Source organism: Papilio xuthus, unplaced genomic scaffold (genome assembly GCF_000836235.2).
Source record: "Papilio xuthus unplaced genomic scaffold, Pxut_1.1 DF824992.1, whole genome shotgun sequence".
NCBI classification, from domain to species: Eukaryota; Metazoa; Arthropoda; class Insecta; order Lepidoptera; family Papilionidae; genus Papilio; species Papilio xuthus.
Window position 1 is genome coordinate 2,837,576 of NW_013533657.1, and position 17,884 is coordinate 2,855,459.

Here is a 17,884-nt window from a genome sequence, read left to right on the forward strand (position 1 = left end):
ATGTTTAAGCACATTGATATTTTTTTATTTGAGCTTCGTAATACATGACTAAAAATATGGCGTACATTACTCTATGAAGGAACAATTCGATAGTAACGCTCCGTAGAAAATCAGCAGTAGTAAACCCAATCGCGGGGATGTGAAATCGTATGTATAAAAAGCGACATATAATGGAGTACAAAGGGCAAAGGAAAAATTGTGCGGAGCGTTGTGTGCATGGGGCTGCGAGTGGGGTCAACGACACGCACCCCGCCACGTCGGGCCTCATACAGGACGTTACTCACCCGTGGGGTAAACCAGCTGCTGTCACAAAAACTACCCTTGCTTCGCCTACAGCGTGTGGTGGCGCATGCATGCCTTTTTAATAAATGCTAATTAACTTGGTGAAATTATAAAATTTCTCGTCAATCATGAATTATGTTCATTTGGAATATTGTTGCTTAGTAATGATCAAATTTTAAAAGAATTTTTATTAACAGTTTGTCAGGCGATAGGTTTTAGCATAGATTTTGGCACATACATACCTCATTTTTTATTTCGTAAAGACGTAGAGACGTTATGATATTTATTGTAAGTTTATAAAGACATTATTATATTCTTTGACAATTACGCTTCAACTATTATATAAACTCGTAGTATTATTACAAATATATTTTTATCAAATTTCATATCCTAAATACAGAGAATCTCGTGATCTGAATTTACGATACTACGACATAGTAAAAGAGGGCGTAGCTTTATGGTAATGTATACCCCAGGAACATGAATACAGAAAGGATAAGACAAGCGTCTTAAATTATTATCTCCGCGCCGCATAAAGTGAATAAAGAAACCAAAGAAGTCAAAACACGACGCTTATTATCAAGAGAGATATTTAATTATTTATAAACTGAATAAACAAACAAATAACAAAACGTTAATGCAATATTCTTAGGTTATTCAAAGACATTTAAACAATTTATAGTAATTGTAATCATATATGTATATCTACATTTAATGTGTCATCATAAGTTAATATAGTAGGGGCTAGAGAATCGGCCTAATTTTTAGTGTACGCGTAAAGCTATGTAAGAGTGCGTGTTATGTAGGGAGAGAAAGCGGCGACATATGCCGGCCCCGTTCGCTTTGTAGAGTGTTGGATCTCGTCGCCATATGGCATACAAACACAAAGAGCTTATCTGCCACCGGCTCCAATGTTAAATCGAAATTTATACCGACTGAAAATTGCCTACTTGTTATTAGCTACAATGGACCAAGTTTCAATTGAAACTTATTAATTTCGATTCAATTATTTAAACGTCCAACGTGGCTCGATCTTTAATTCTGAATCGACGAATCATTTCATTGTAAAATACAAGATTGAGTAGCAACCACTGTTTAATTACTTAATAAAATCCAACGTTTAGAGGGATTGAAAAGGGTATTAATATTCTTTTGTTTACAACAAATTTGAGTAAACAAGAGATAAACGGCAAATTCCATTCAAAACTATTTTTTTTTGCTTTTAATATATATATATCTCGGGAGCAGGTTTTATGAAAGATTTTATAGGTCGTTGTAGATGTGTGTGCCGTATGCGCAATGAATGAGATATTGACTTTAAAGGGCGAGGAACTTCATCTGTTGACCTTCACCGAGAGCTAACTGGGCATCGATCCTGCGATATGCCCCCGCTCGCTCGACCAGTATATTTATAGACACTAGATTCAGAAAGTCAACGCGCAACCATCAAATTATCTATGTATATTCAGCGACAACTTTAACCGCAATGAGTACATTGCACCTCAGAGCGTAGCGTTCATAAAACTAAAATGATCAATTTATCGCTCACCGCAGATTTATTATAAAGCGAGTTAGTTGCGTGACTCACATTGTTAACTACTAAAGTTTGAAGGCGGAAACTAGCCGAACGAGTGACGTAATGGGTATTGTGGTCGTTCATTAGAATAGGACCGACGTGAGAATCGCAGCGAGGAGAAGGCTGCGGAAAACCTTCGGAGCGTCGCTCTCGTGCGCAGTCGAGTTCCCGTGAAAAAAGAATAGTTGTGTAGCGTCAATAACCTCGGTGGTACGGATCGCGGAGGTTGCGATAAATACGACATCGGCGTCGCGGGTCTGGTCAAGAGCCTTTCAAGGCCGGGAGGCGAGGCGGGGCGCGCTCCACATCTGCGCCTGGCCGCCTGCATTCCACCACACGAGGCCTTCACCGCTGTTCTGCCGACGTCGCCACTGGCCACCGTCAGAGGTCACTGACTCGTCCTTCATGATAGGTACATTGATTCCGGGTAGGACATTGTCTTATTCGCACTAATGCGCCCATTGTAAACCCATTGAACATAACACTGGGAACTATTTAAACTTTAATTTATTAATACGATTTTGGACATTGTACGTAAACCGCTAGAGTCACAACACAGTCGTGACCTCTAGTATAGTTAAAATTACCTGTGCTGGGGTCGGTGGTTTCGTAACGTACGATTTATCAAGGTCGCAAACTAATCTTTTAAACTTAAAACGTTATAACCGACGCTAGAGTCGTTCAGACTTCGCGATCTTAATTAGAAAACGATGGTGTTTTTGAACACATATATCATCCTTAGATTAGAGCGGGCGTAAAACGATTTTAGAATGTATTCGAACGCAAAATATCGGTGCACTGGCACAGGACGAATCGAGACATGAGCACTCCGCGCATCCGTTCGCTCGGCAGGTAGACGGAGCGCGTAGAAAAGAGACAGGCACATATCACTAGGGGCGAGGATTCAACAAAGGATCGTCGTGTCGGTGGCGACAGGAAGCCGCGGCGAGGTGAGGCGAGGCGAACTCACCGCAGGTCGAGGAAACGCGCGGCCTTTGTTCTCCTTTCACAGGACATGTCGTACGTCGGTTATGTGTTGGGCGGTCCAAAGCGATGACACTTCACCGACGAAGCGCAGGCAGCATTCTCGCGCGTGTGCGTCCGCGCACTGCGGACACTACCACCGGCGGCGAGAGAGCGCGCACACTGAGCGCACGGTGAGCGCTCGCGCGCGACCTACCTGCCCACTGTGGTGCCCGCTGCCCGGCGCGGCGCGGTGGAGCGGAGGCGCGCATCGCGGCGCACGCGCAGGTACGCGCGGGAGGGACGGCTGTAATCACTTTCCTCGTCATACAACTCCCGTCAAAACATTGCTATTTAATACATCAGTTATCCGTTTTCCGATTGGAAGATACATTAAATCAATTAGAATGAACTATGTAACGCGAGTAAGTGTTACTTAGTAATTAGTTGTGCATACTTGAAAACGATGAATCTCCAAACACTGCTTTACCTCCCTAATTTACATGTGAATATTGTTTGTGAAATATGAGTCAGTACAAAGGCTCGGCCGACTTTCACCTTGGCTCGTGCTCGAACAATTAAGAGAGCATACATACCTACATATGATCACCGGTAATACTTCAATGGTCCATTTATTACGAATTAGCAGATAAAATTAATAAAGAAGATAAATACAGTCTCTGCAGTTTATACTTTTAGAATATTGTGTTGAGAGAGAAATATTTTTGCATAAATTTGAGCAATTTAATGGGTCCGTTGAGCATGTGTAAAGATGAGACTTTTATACAACAGAGAATATGCGAAGCTTTTTCAACTGCGAAATTACTCGAGCAAGAAATTGTTACTAACTCACATTAATCGTGAAGTTTAAGCTAGCTGGTAAATTATTAAAAAAACTACAAACGTATACAAAATGCAGCTTGGAAAACAACAATACAACTCGTAGTTTGATTAAAGTGAATTGCAACAATTGAATAATTCATATTTTAAACGAGATGCTCTTTGTTAATATTTATTAAGATTAAAATAATAATTTTAACAATAGCGCTTCATTGTTTTCATGAAATTGTCCTTTAATTTAAATATAAAAAGGCAAATTACAAACGCTTCAGATTATACAGATGCTGTAATTGTTACAAACTAGGTTAATAAATAGTAGATTTAATGTTGAATAACTCTTTAGAAAGTAAAAAAAAAAGTATGAAGACTAATATAAATTTTCTCTCACAAAACGAAATGTATCCTGAGTTTCCACAACTGCAAAGAATTCATACAAAAATATTATTATTATCGCAGTTTATTCAAAGGGAATAAGAGACATAGACACAGTAAAATAGAATCATAAAAGTTTCAAAAGAAGAAATAAATATTATATGAATATCATGTCACAAATTTTTACTAAAATGTACTAATAAATTTTCATGATTCCACGAACACATTTCTCTCGTCGTTCGAGATTTTGTTTTAGCCACATTTGCATTTCGGACCACGGGAGTTAGCGAAAAAGATATGGTGGCGTGTGTCGCACACTGCTGGACTTTTTATTTAAAAATCGAAAAAGTTTACTTGAAACGGGAGTGAGTTTTGAAAAATAGATTCAACATATTTCCGGATGTAGAAAGAAAGAAAATGCAACTGTATTTATTAAAATAACACTATAAAGGTTTCTTTGGCCCTAAATGGATGCTGCAAGCTTATTATCGAACACCAGGAAATGAGAATACCAGCGAACACAAAAACAAAAAAAAAGACTTAATTTTGTTATTTCACAAAATAGATTTTTTTAATATTTATTTTGTTTGTTAAATTGTCAGTAGAATAGGCAATTAAGAGACAATCCTTAGAAGGTACTAGAGATAAATAAAATTCAATGATAAACTAGCTAACAACGACTAGCTTTCCAGCTGATTGAATTAGTGTTATTGACGAAAAGAAAGTTTCAAGGGCGTAGTTACAGGTCGACCCAAATATAGAGCAAGGAATCTTGCCAATTTGTTGGATGTTGATTGATTCAATTTGCTCTAAGACAATGTGGAGGTATTCAGACACAAATTAAGAAATTTTAAAATTGATGCTTCAACAAACAAAAGATAATTTAATAGTCTTAAAAGTGATATTAGCAAGGTGGCATTAAATCTACATTTCAAACATTACCCTCTTCCTACAGGGCACGCATTTAGATGACGCAAGAAAACCGACGACCCTTAATTAATTATAAATTCGTATTACAGACACAAAAGTAAACTTCCTGTGAAATTAAGGTAGGCACGTAAATAAGAATCCGGCCTTTTCTGTGCGATACAAAAAACCCGTGTAAATAGCGCGTAATACTAGTATCCTGAGCGCTTCCCGTGTACTTTCTACTTATCCACTTTCCCGCGGCGTGGTGGGCACGCGGGGCGCAGGCGGCGGCGGGGGAGGGAGCCATTCCCGGCGGATCCCCGAACGACCCTCTTGTTTTTTTCCTCTCCGTCGAAATATCATTGCTGCCTTCGTTGTTCTCGCAGTAATTTAGTTTATTGTACCTACTCAAATCAGACACTGAACGAAGAGACGATTTCAACTTTTAAAAAGAGAAAAACTCCGGCAATTCGGTCGTTATTAAGATGAATTAAAATGTTATCCTCCGTTTCCTTCAAATTTCTATTATTATAGCAAGAATTCTGCACCGCTTTCGAGCTACGAACAAATTCGCGCTTCATGCTCCGCTGTAGGAATTGAAATAATTTAGATTGTCTAGAGGATTTTGTTATTAATTGTTTTAAATATTTGAAGCATACTTCCCAGGAGTTGAATAATGTTCTTTTTCATTTAGATTGAACGTGGCCGCGAGAAACTTGGGAAGAAAAACAAAAAGATGCATTTCACTACTGCCGTTATCAAGTTTCGTTGTCTATTCTACATCTACACAAATAATGATGCGATTTCTTTTTGCTTGCACAAGCTGAATGTGTTCATTTTATTTCTAACAACAGAACTTAACATTCTGAGTTGGACCTCCTTACGAGTCAACCTGAGTGCCTTTTACTCCGCCTTACTTTGTCCTTGAAAATTCGAAATATACAAATAGGGTTTTATTTTCTTATAATTGTTTATTTATTATATTATTTATTAACTGTCAGGACAATTAAACGTTGTTGTACAAATTGTACAAACACACATATGCATCTTATTTTATATCCCATAACGTTAATTTTGCAATGTATAGACAGGTGACAATTCTTGGATGTTGTCCACGAAATTATGTATTATATAAATGAAAACATTAATATTTATAAACGATAGTCGAGAAAGCGTTGTGCCGATAACGTCTGAAATGTAATTCAATGTACTGAATATTTCTTAGTCGTAAAAAGTTCAAAATGTATATTAGGACCCAATGAAACTCATCATGCCAGGGACGCTAAAAGAACGGTATAAAAATATCATTATAAGACTTTTGCTGGAAAGGTGAGTTTGCGAGGATAATTTGGACGAACACTGGCCTAAAGTAAAAAGCAAAAGTATAAAATCTGAAAATGTTTTAGCGTCCATTACAAAGGATAAGAAGCCAAAAAAAAAAATATTTTGTGTAATTATAAAGTACATTTTGCAAAATGAATAACACAGGTGGACGAATGTTTTCCATACTTATGTAAGCATCAGCGGTGCAAACACAAACTGCATTCATAAATGCTTACAGTTTGTCTTTTCGTGTAATCATTTCACGGAACGTAGCCCCCGCATAATGGAGTTAAAACACAATGCAATAAAACACAATATTGAATAAGCAAGTATTATAAAGTGGTAGGGTTACACACCGGCTTTTGATGTTGTCTGATTGCACAGCTCAAGCAGAAGTACCAAAACCACATAAAATACCAACGAGAAATACAGAATATACTTTGTTTTGCAAAGTTTAGTTTTGGAATGTACCATACATTTAAACGTGGTGGTATCAAAGGGTAAGTAGACTAAATTACGACTGTAGTTTGACAATTATTTGCTGTTCCTGATTTATTGTGACATTGTAACTCTTAAGTCTTTTCAGTCGTTCGTTATTAATCATATCAAAACGTAATATTTACTTCAACAATAATGAAAAAGCTCTTCTGATATTAAAAAAAAAACCTTTAACGGAACTTTTTTAAAACATAATTACATATTTATAACGTTTAAAATGCTTATATTCCTCTATCTATAAAATGTATGAGACTGAGAACAAGGCAGGGGATGGAAATACAATATGTCTTTTTACCCATTTCACAACGTTTTTACGCTTGTAAACTACGTGCTAAATGAATGGGAAAAAGCTTCTATTCTAATGAGACATTGTGCAACACACGTAGATCCAGGAAATTGTGAGCACGTTGTTAAAGTAGGTTAATTTTTTATGTTCTATTTACGAGTGGAATGTACGTAGTACGAACTATTTATAACTTCTAAATGCACGACTCACTCAATATAGGCGTCCTTATAATACGATTCCAATTGATCAATAGAGGCAATTAAACTTTAGTCAATTTTCAGGGACAACAGATGTCTCTTGAATGAATGGTCAAAGTAAACAATAATCAGGGATCTTTTAGTTTTTAGACATGTTTAATAATTTACTTACATTATTCCTTTATAATTAAAAATAAAACAAGCTAACGGGAGTTAACATCGTTGTTAAACGTCGAGTCCGTTTCATTGGTGAACTATTTCCATTTAAAGTTGCACCGGTGACGTGCATGGTCTTTGAGACTCTCAAACTTCTCCGAGAACTCTCCAATAAGAGGACAATGTTGGGTCGTCGAAAGAACGCTACTTGTAAAACTATAAACAAAGTGATACCAGTCATTCGTAACTGATACATTATATGAAATAAATGGCCGAACTTAAAAATCGATTGCATCGTATGTAAGCAGAAATGTCTACACAGTGGTATTTTTAAATTAAAAGTTTTTAAATAAAGCCAGGTCTTTCACTTACCGCGGGTTCCTGATTCCAAAATCTCAGTTTAAAACTTATTGCTATCTCTGTTGTCAAAGACAATGACAGGGATGACGATATGTTTTATACAGATATTTTGGTGTCAGAACCGCGCGGTAGGGGGCCAATGTAATTTTTAAACTCTCTCACACAAATAGAAGATAACCCTTGGATCTGAACTAATTTTTTCACTAGGATGGTAATATTTAGTGAATAAGTAATGTACTAAGATCACGATAAATTATAAAGAACTCAAATGACGCTAATAAAATCAATAAAATACTTAAAATGTTAATATTATACAATGTTATCACTTTATTGTATTGCCCTTTGCCTTGTTACGATATTGATAAAAATGTTACAATTTGATATTACATCATTAAACAGGAAATTATTTAATGGCAATGATTAGTCTATTTTAAGTACTTTATTAAAGTTTTAAATAAAAAGTTAGTCTTGACTGTTTAACTAAGTAATTCATCGAGTCCAAACTTGATGAGGTATCGTTTCATTGATAAGTTCCTATCCAGCTTAAAGCTCCCTCATCAGATCAGCAACATGCCATCATAATATTGCATTGTCAATGTGTGCAAAATTTCAGCTCTAACTGTCACAGGAATTTGAGTCAAATTTGATTTGAAAGATTGTATTACAAACATCGGAACATGTGAAAGTAAATAAAATCTTGTAATATGATTTCGTAAATTGAACATGACTCTATACGTAAGGGGTTAAAATAGATCCACAATCAATTTCAAGTCCGCTAATGGGTTTAATCTAAACTTTCTAACACTCAGAAGTCTTGACACGTCGTCGCAAAACCAGAAGGCAGGCGGGCGATTCCATTAACCTAGCACGTTCACTTAATAAATTTGGCTAATGGAGGATGAAGCACGCCTTGCTTCCGTCGGGTTTACTTCATAATATTCTTTTGACGTTGCATTTTATTAAAGATTTTTCTTTTTTTATAATAAAAGGGCATTTAAATTTACCACTTTAGTCAAACATTTAGATCTTTTCAATACCAGTTTGTAAATCGGTGTATTATTGAATATATTTATACATTTTTAAATCTTTATAATATTATAAATGCGAAAGTTTAGATGGATGGATGGATGTTTGTTTGAAGGTATCTCCGGCACGGCTCAATGGATCTCGATGAAATTTGGCATAGATGTAGATCATAGTCGGAAAGAATGCATAGACTGCTCATAAAGTTTTTTTTTTAATTCCGCGCGGACGAAGTCGCGGGCGACAGCTAGTATGGAATAAAATCAGACAGGTGGATACTTGCAGAAATTTGAATTTCCCAATAAACGTATAAGTATAGTTTTAGGAATATGAACTAGTAGACTAACTACTAGAAATCAAGTGAGTTTTTAAAATCGTATATAAATTATTTTTAAATTTAAATTCTAAGACATATAAATCGTAAAAAGGTCGGAATTGAGTCTAAAAACTCCGTCAGAGGAATTCCTTTTAGTGAATGAAGTCTTTGCTTTCAAATATAATAGGATTTAGTCTGCAGTAGGTTTGAAAAGAGCCAACATCTGCCGGTGCTTAGATACATACAAAAGTACGAGCTGAGTCGCCGCTCAAGAATCTCATTTTATTTATATAATACTGCATGCCTTGCGATACCGTCATAGAATACCACTACTTGATATATCTGATAAGACCCAGAATAAGAGTATAATTGATGATATATAAAATTAAGAAATCGGTTCAAACTTAAGATATTAAAAGAATAATTTTGATTACTTAAAATCTATCTTACTATTATTATAAATGCGAATTGAAGGTATCTCCGGAAGGGCTGCATGGATCTCGCTGAAATTTAGCATGGATGTAGAACATACACTGGAAGACACATAGGCTACTAATTAAGTTTTTTTTTAGTTCCGACAGCTAGTAAACTATAAAAAATACCTGCACAATTTAATGCATTAGTACACTAAATCAGTATAATTTAATGGTTGTTTAATCGGTCGCTTATTGATGCATCATACTACATCTACACAAAGACAGTGAATTCTGGTCTTAAAATGTTACGTAAAAATATATTATAGATGCTCAACTGCAAAGTTAACTTATAGTTAGATAAACTTTATCAAGTTAATCATGGCTTCGGAAGCACGGACACGCCCGAGATAAATGTCACTTTAATAGCCATCCATCCTAAAGCAAACCGTGCGATACATTGCTTAACTTCCACGATCGCTCAGACCTATCTAACATGGTTTATATGCAACTCTAAACTTGGACTAAAATCTATTTAAGTAAGAGATATTTCTTCAGAAAAATTATTTTAATTTTTTTTATATTTACATATTTTATTAAAGAGTTATGAATTATTAATTAAGAATTTACATATGCGACACATTACGGTAATTTTAATTATCTCTTATTTGTTTTCAAATATGGAAAATAGTATTTTATAGTTGGCATAACTAAGACTATTTTTTGTTACGTACTTCCCAGGATTCATGATTTATTATTAATTCAATTGATTAGGAATATTGTCCTACACTGGAGTCTGAAATATCGTTTCTAAATAAACTGGTTTATTGACCTTTAAATCAACAACTCAATGTAATATTTTTATCAACTTAATAGCGTATATTCCCACACATATAAGGTTTCAAAACTAACATGATTAATTAGAAACGGCCTTTAAATAAAGTAATCAATAAAAAAAGCGAAAGGAACTGGATATTCTAAGAATTGTTTACAGATTTTTAATATATCTCAAACTGCGTAATAAAACTTTCATGGTGCCAATTTTTTTATTTTGATAACAAAACTTACAATAGTATATACTAACTACATACGCGATAAGATTGTAAACAGTTTTTGTGACGTAAAAAGGCATCAGACGCGAAATTTATAAAACAAGATAACTACTCATTATTAATTCTTCCTATTTTAGTATATTCTGATGTTATAAAATAATATTTATTCATAAAAAAAGAAAAATTTCAAACTACACTAATACTAACAATGTTATGCCTTCAATACAAATCCAAGCCGACCGTCCGATCGTAATAATCCCGTCCAATAACATATCGGAATCCGCATTATATCCGAACGTTAGAAATATTTTCCAAGAAATCGTTCACATTTAAACTGCGATTAGAAAACGCTACCTTTGCATTGGATATTCAGCAAGCAGTTATTTCCTTTTAGGAAATTTTCAATTCACGTTGAATTAATAACGACGGCAATCGCAGACGATGACGCGATAGAAAACTCGGATAAGTAATAAAGTGCGCTCGCGAATGCCGTTCACGGGAAATATGAAAATATTTCTCAGCCATTAACGGCTTGCAGATGATTTTATCACAACAATAATACTCTTAACATTATGTTTTATTCAAAAAATTATAGCTTTTAAACTATCTTAATAGTGTCTATTTTGTTTTCTGCGAGAGCTAGTAAGGGTTTTTAGACAAAGAAAAATATTTGTACAATTCAGTGTTAACTTTGGGGTCAAGGCGTGTTATGTATCTTCTTTGTCCTTGTCACTTGTCCGTTCATCCGGCGAACATAATGGAGTGTCTATGTTTTTGCGAATATATTTATGATATCATTTCCTTCGCAATTGGCAGTACACTCACATAAGAATTGACTAGGAGTGCGTCCTCAACATACACTTTGACTAATTGTTATAATTATTTGATTGAAAATTTTATAATCCAGTTTAATACCGGGTGCGCTTATGTCCATAGAACATGGATTTTATTAGACTTACTTGAAATCACTGTCTAAATAGGTCTATTTGTTTTTATTTGTAAGCAATTCAAAATTATAAATGCTTATCTAAAGTTCAACGGATACAACGTCACCTTACATTACAGTAAATAACATAGCGCATGGTATATTTTACTCTCCGAATATTCTAACCTCATGGGAAACACCTGCGTGTCTGGAAAATAATTTATGACGCTTGCATGAAATTTTAGAAGATAGAGCATTATACGCGGAGGGATTAGACGAGCGTTGAAAGTTACATGAAGGATATCGATGATAAAATATAAATGCGAGTTAGGTTACCAACACGTGATGTTCCTTTATAAACACGAAGCTTACGTGACTTCAGTAATGTTTTGATTTATTTGTAGGTTACTTACAAAGGCTTGCCCATAATAGACGAATGATTCATGCGCAGTTTAGTCGTTGTTTAGAACACACGTTTAAACTAATACGTTTTTTAAAGTAGGTGATTTAGATGAGGTGGGAGGGTGATGCAGTGTCTTCTTTTTTCAGAAGATAACATATTTGATGATAAACAACATTTTGCAAATAAAGTTGGGGTCAAAATAAAATACAATAAGTAATCGGTACAGTAGGTCTAGGTACATAATAAAGAGCTGGATGCACGCGATCCCGCCATTAGGAAATGGGCGCCGCCGCAGCTCTGACGATAACGATTTCACTAGGCGGCCATACTGAATGGGGAAAATTGCGCTTTTCAGCGAAATGAAAGCCCGCTATGGTTGCAGAATTCCTCTTAGATAAAAAACGTACATAAATTTTCGGGTCCGCCTCCTCTTTGATATTATATGCATCCGGGCGCCGCAATAAATCCAACCTAGATTAAAAAAGGCTTACGCTATAATATTTATAGTGGTAATCAAATGTATAATACTCGAATGGAAACTATTTAGTCGGTTGCGTCCGTAACTGGATTAAACCGTTTGATTGCATTTTATTTTCTCGCAAACGCTGCGGATAGCTCGCATAGCTCGCATGGAATAATTATCGCACTCGATTAATTAGGCAAACGGCGTGCGCACTGAGCACTTTCATATAGTTCTATCTCATCTAAAAATTCTAATATTCAAGAGAGGACGATAAAGGAGCCCCGCTGTAGCGCTGTATAAATTGGAATTTGCAATAACGCTAAGCCGCTCCGCCAGTTTTATTTCAAGGAATGAAAAAAGTTTTTTTCGGCTGACCGGCGGAAGCGTTGCGCGGACGTTGCGAAAACTAACAAACTAGGAAGAGGAACCGATGCGTCTTACGCAACAAGGTCGAGGTGACGCAAAAAAATCCACTCCGACGAAGATACTGAGGCGCGAGATCAAGTTTTTCGTACACACAGTAGCTGACATATTGTTGACTTTACAATATATTTGGATATTTAATGTAAGCTATTAAACGCAAGGTTATAACTTAAGTTGCTTAGCTTTGACAAAATTTGTTGACGATGTTTTTTTAATTGTTGACCTCGTAATTTTAAGTGAATGAAAGGTTAAATCACATGATCTTGTAAGTATACAACATGACTTGGGTATTCGCAATTTAGAGGTGTAATGGATTCATCCAAACAAAAGCTTTATTTAAACTGAAATGGTTAAAATATTCAAACAATATTAACTTTACGCGTTTTTGTTATAACTACGATAATATGTTACGTATTCTCTCCTTTGATATTTTGACCTCGTTTGAAACAAAATACGTGAGGTTTTCTATGTTTTATATAAAAATATATTTCTATGAATACAAAAGTGATACGAAAACACGTAGTGCAAACGTTTACAAAAAGCTAGTTAACAAACGCACGAATGAAACATTTCATATTTAAGTGACGCGTGCGGCTCGGCAGCAAATGTATCTGTGAGTACCCACCCACTGTCGAAACATACGAACAATAGTATAGGGATAAAAATATGTTTTAATATCATATGTTTTTGGTAGCGAAATCACTTTAAATCACATATGAAATAGCAAAGTTATCACTAAAACGTCTATGTTTTATACTTAATTAGTTTAAGTTATAATTAAAGTAAATACAAACCTTAACATTTCAATTTCAAAAGAAATAAATTCATTTCCTTCAAAGTTTTCAACACCAGTGAAGCCTTCTTTTAGAATAAAAAGTCAATAAGGCTTCATTAAAATCAGATTACGAGTCATCAATCAATGACCGTGGTCCCTATTGCGAGTGAAAGTGTAATGTAATTTAATTAATATTTGAATAAAATATAAATGTTTTAATTTTTATGACTTTCTCTTCAGTCCCCCCTAGGCCGAGGAGCGTTGCCAAGGCCTCGCCACTTAACTACTTCAAAAGGTCGATGTTTACTTCAAAAGTGCTTCAATTTAATTTGGCCCAAAAATGCAATTTACGGAGTAACTTCCACAACCTTCGTGAATTCCCCAATAAAAGTAAAATAGCTTATTAATATTACTATGCTCTCCCTGTCCTGGCTGACGGCATTTTAAAACGTGATATTTATTTAATTGCAATGCAATTGAGACGAATTCAAATTTCCTTTTTTATAGTAATACCAAAAACCACTGAAATAACAAAAGCATGCCACCATTAAATACAGGCTAAATAGAATCAAATCAAGGGCGATGGAATTATCAAATCTAACAATCGTACTTTGAGCAAAATGTACATACTAGTATTTGCCATTAACTCACTTGGTAATCAGGATCCGAACTACCGTCAATACGACTCTGTTAATTTAACTAAACAATAAATATTGGCTACAGACCTTATAACCACTAGACAGTCCAAATATGTAAATGTTTTCTTTATGCAGAATCATCCGGAAGAAAACAATGATAATTCAAGATGAAAGTATTATATTTCTAAAGCACAAAAATCTTCAGTTACAACTAAAATTTTACTATTTTTATGTACCCAGCTATAAACTCTGTGACCGGGTCACGTTTACGACGTTATACACTCATGGAACAGTGGATAATGATTGCGTTATGAATATAGACCTGACATATTTTTATTGAAAGATACTGCCGACTTGTGGACTTATGTTTACCTCTTGGTTTTTCTGTCGTTTAGTACAATTTGCGAGAAAGAAAACTTGAAAATAGTTTGAATAAAGAACATGAATACCACCTAATACTATAACTATTCAATAAGCTAGGGCCGTGTTTCGCAGAGGTGCAGGACCCCTTGAGGTCCACGGGTCCAAGGGTTCATAAATTGAAGAAAGAATGTAGCCGTAGGAGGTTGACTGAAACCAACAAAATGTCGACGAGAAAAAGTATGGAAATTAGAGCTTGTGTTTTATTTAGTTAAAAAATAACAATGATAGTAATTCTTTCCAGAATGTTATAAAACTGTTGCCGAGTAAAAAAGGTCAGTAATTAGTTTTGTTACATGAAGCGTGCATGAATTTTTCATTCGGTTAACTTTTCGCTATTATATTTGAATAGGAACTCGTTAAGTTGCTAGCAGTTCTTTAGCGAGCTACGTTATTTTTACGGTATGTAAAATTCTTGTCCAGCAAGGAACATTAAAATGCAAATTTCGACGTAAGGACATTAATTGTACAAAGGTTGCAGTTAACAAGGCGTGAATTTATTTCAGCGCAGTATTTATGAGTATTCGAGTAAATAAATTAAGCGAGTGGTAGGCGCCGGTCCTTTTTTTATTTATTTCTCTGACGCTCAATTGTCCTACATCTCGTCAAGACGAGGAATACTGAAAATTCCTTCACTAACATTATGAGAGAAAGAACTGTTTAACTATTTTCTAAATACATTTATAGGTTAAAGTTTTGTTACAATTGAATTAAACCAAAATAATATAGATGAATTAAAGCGAACTATAGAGTCCAGGCAGTTTGAATAAAAATCCCAATGCTTTGAAACATTCAAGGTTGTACTTAGTAATTTAGTTTCTTTTATATTTTTTATTACTTTTGTCAAGACAAAGAAAGTTAGCATTCAAAAGGAACGATGAGTTTCTTTTCTTAACTCAATTTTTTTATTGTATTTGGCAATGGACTGTACGAGCTTAACAACGCTACTGCTAACCTATTATCTACTTTACATAGTTTCAATATAATTATTATGGACGACTTGAACAAAGATATTTATAATCCTTCCTGTCGGTACGACTTTTATGTCCCTACTTAGGTATTGAGCAAAGAGAACTTTTAGAAAATCTCTATTGTCATCATCTATCGATGCATTGAATGACAACTTGTAAAGTAATAGTTTTTCTTAAACACTTAGTTTACTTGTGTGTCTCATTTTAAGTAATCATAAAGCTTTCTTTAACTTAAAAAGATGTATATAAACTTAACCAAAGTATTACTCGGTTCAATTAAACAAAAATCTAACATATCATTTATTCTGATATATTCAACAAATATAAAGAATTAAGAGTTTTTTTATTGGTATAAAGTGGCTATATTTCGATTTATTGCGACAAAAACTTTTATATTAGAGAGGTAAAAGTGTTGTTTTTGGTTCGTTTGCAACGATGTCAATATTTTTATTTCGTCATACCGTAGCTCTAAGCTGTAGTATTGATTTACAGTAACATGGTTAGCTTCGATCTGTTGGTGTGTTTGTACCGAGGCGCGTCGTAGTAGTCGATGGAGGATTTACCCAAGCCCCATTCGATAACGAAGCGGAGTTTGTTTGCTGTATACGCGAACCTTGCTAACATTGTTTCATCGAGAAAATATTACAAAATCGTAACAAAAACGAGATAATCAATATCCTTAAAAATGCATATCCATGCATATGCATGCATATCCATTTAAAAGCTTTAAAAATGGACACCAACCTGACGGTAATGGCAGTTAATATTTAATAAGGCTGCAGTTATTTTAAGTTTATCTGTTATAAAATGGAAACATTAAGATTTATTTGATATTATTAATTTTAAAATGTTTGACTTTCAAGCAAGTTAATCTATTTCTGCCAGAAAAGATTGTCATATTGAACAACTTTCTAAACTTGCAAATGGATATCTATACAGCCATTTAAAATAATCATAGCTTTATTTTACGTTTACGTATGTCACGTGACAAGCACTTAGATGGCTATATTAAATTGTATATTGCACCGATGTCAAAACTACGTTCATAATTTGTTAATAAGAACTGATATAAGTTAAACACAAAGCAATAAATATTAAATTCGTAGTTACGTAACAAGGAGAGATTTGTCTGTGGTGTAGATAATGTCAGGAAGAAGATTTAACGCGAGAAAATGATGACATACGGCGGCAGCGATAGTTGCCGACCCCGAGGCGTGGGGAGCGTGTAAGCATCAAAACTTTACCAGCTAACGACTTTAAGCCGTGCAATATTAACTAAGGATAATGAGCCCGACTGGAGAGACGTTAATCCGGCGTATGGTTAAACTTGAGTTTCGTTGTAAAATACTTCGCGAACAACCTGCATAAATTATAACACATCGGCACAATGTCGGGCTGCGCGTTTAAGTAAATATAAATCGAGATTCGTTATCGTATCGAATGAGAAATAAAGACTTTATTTGTATTATTGTATTATTTGCACTTGTTATTTTCAGTGCCTTCAATTGCATCATTTTAACGGCTGTTAATTCTTTACAATCAAATTTTTATTATTAAACTTTAAAATATTAATTCTGAACTATACAAAAAATTACCACATAGTTAACTGAAGTGCGTTTATTTGTTATTGCATAAAAAATTCTACGAATATATTTAAGGTAAAATAGTATTCATTATCATAACTAAGTCGTATGATGTAATAAACACTTACGTGGTAAAGTGCATATGAATGAACAGTGTCCATTGTCAAGTAATGACGGAATATTTAGTCATAATTACGAATCCATTACTAAAATGATTACCTAATGACAATTGTTTTCATATTTACAAATAGACAGTTATCTAATGTTACAATACTAAGAACACTCAACAAAGACTAGTGGAGTTAGTTCAATGGTAAATAAAACAGTCCCTTAGTAACCCTTAGTGACTCTGAGTGTGGAACTAAGATTTGCTATAGAATATTCTACAGGCGTTTTTGTAGGTAACCCTAAAAATTGATATCGTTGATCTCACCCTCCATCGAGTAATATATTCGCATCAAAAAATGCTATTTGTCACGAACGAACGCGATCATAGATAGTTCCAGCTCCCAAAGCAATAAGACCCTCGAAAATATGGAACGTCCATAATTTTTTTCCTTTATTTCCATCGATAAAGAGGAAAGGGTAAGGGCACGGGTGTACACGTAGTTCAAAGGCTCTCGGCCGCCGTGAACAGGGCCCGGATATTTGTTCCTTGTCAGGCGCGGTACGTGTTCTCATTACTAGATACGGCCCGCGTATTGTTTGCTAACACCT

General features: G+C 34.9%; 1 protein-coding gene across 7 annotated transcripts in view; it reads right to left on the reverse strand.

Annotated features, from left to right (window-relative positions):
* The window catches only part of gus (splA/ryanodine receptor domain and SOCS box containing gustavus), an 85,571-nt gene that overhangs the window by 24,623 nt on the left and 43,064 nt on the right, over positions 1–17,884 (reverse strand). The window contains exon 1 of one of the 7 annotated variants that reach the window (XM_013324465.1): positions 2,829–3,031. The exons of the other annotated variants lie outside the window; for them this stretch is intronic. Coding sequence (XP_013179919.1) covers positions 2,829–2,875 — 47 coding nt within the window. The 5' untranslated portion in view covers positions 2,876–3,031. Of the gene's footprint in view, positions 1–2,828; positions 3,032–17,884 lie in introns of those variants that run through there. 7 annotated transcript variants of the gene reach the window in all.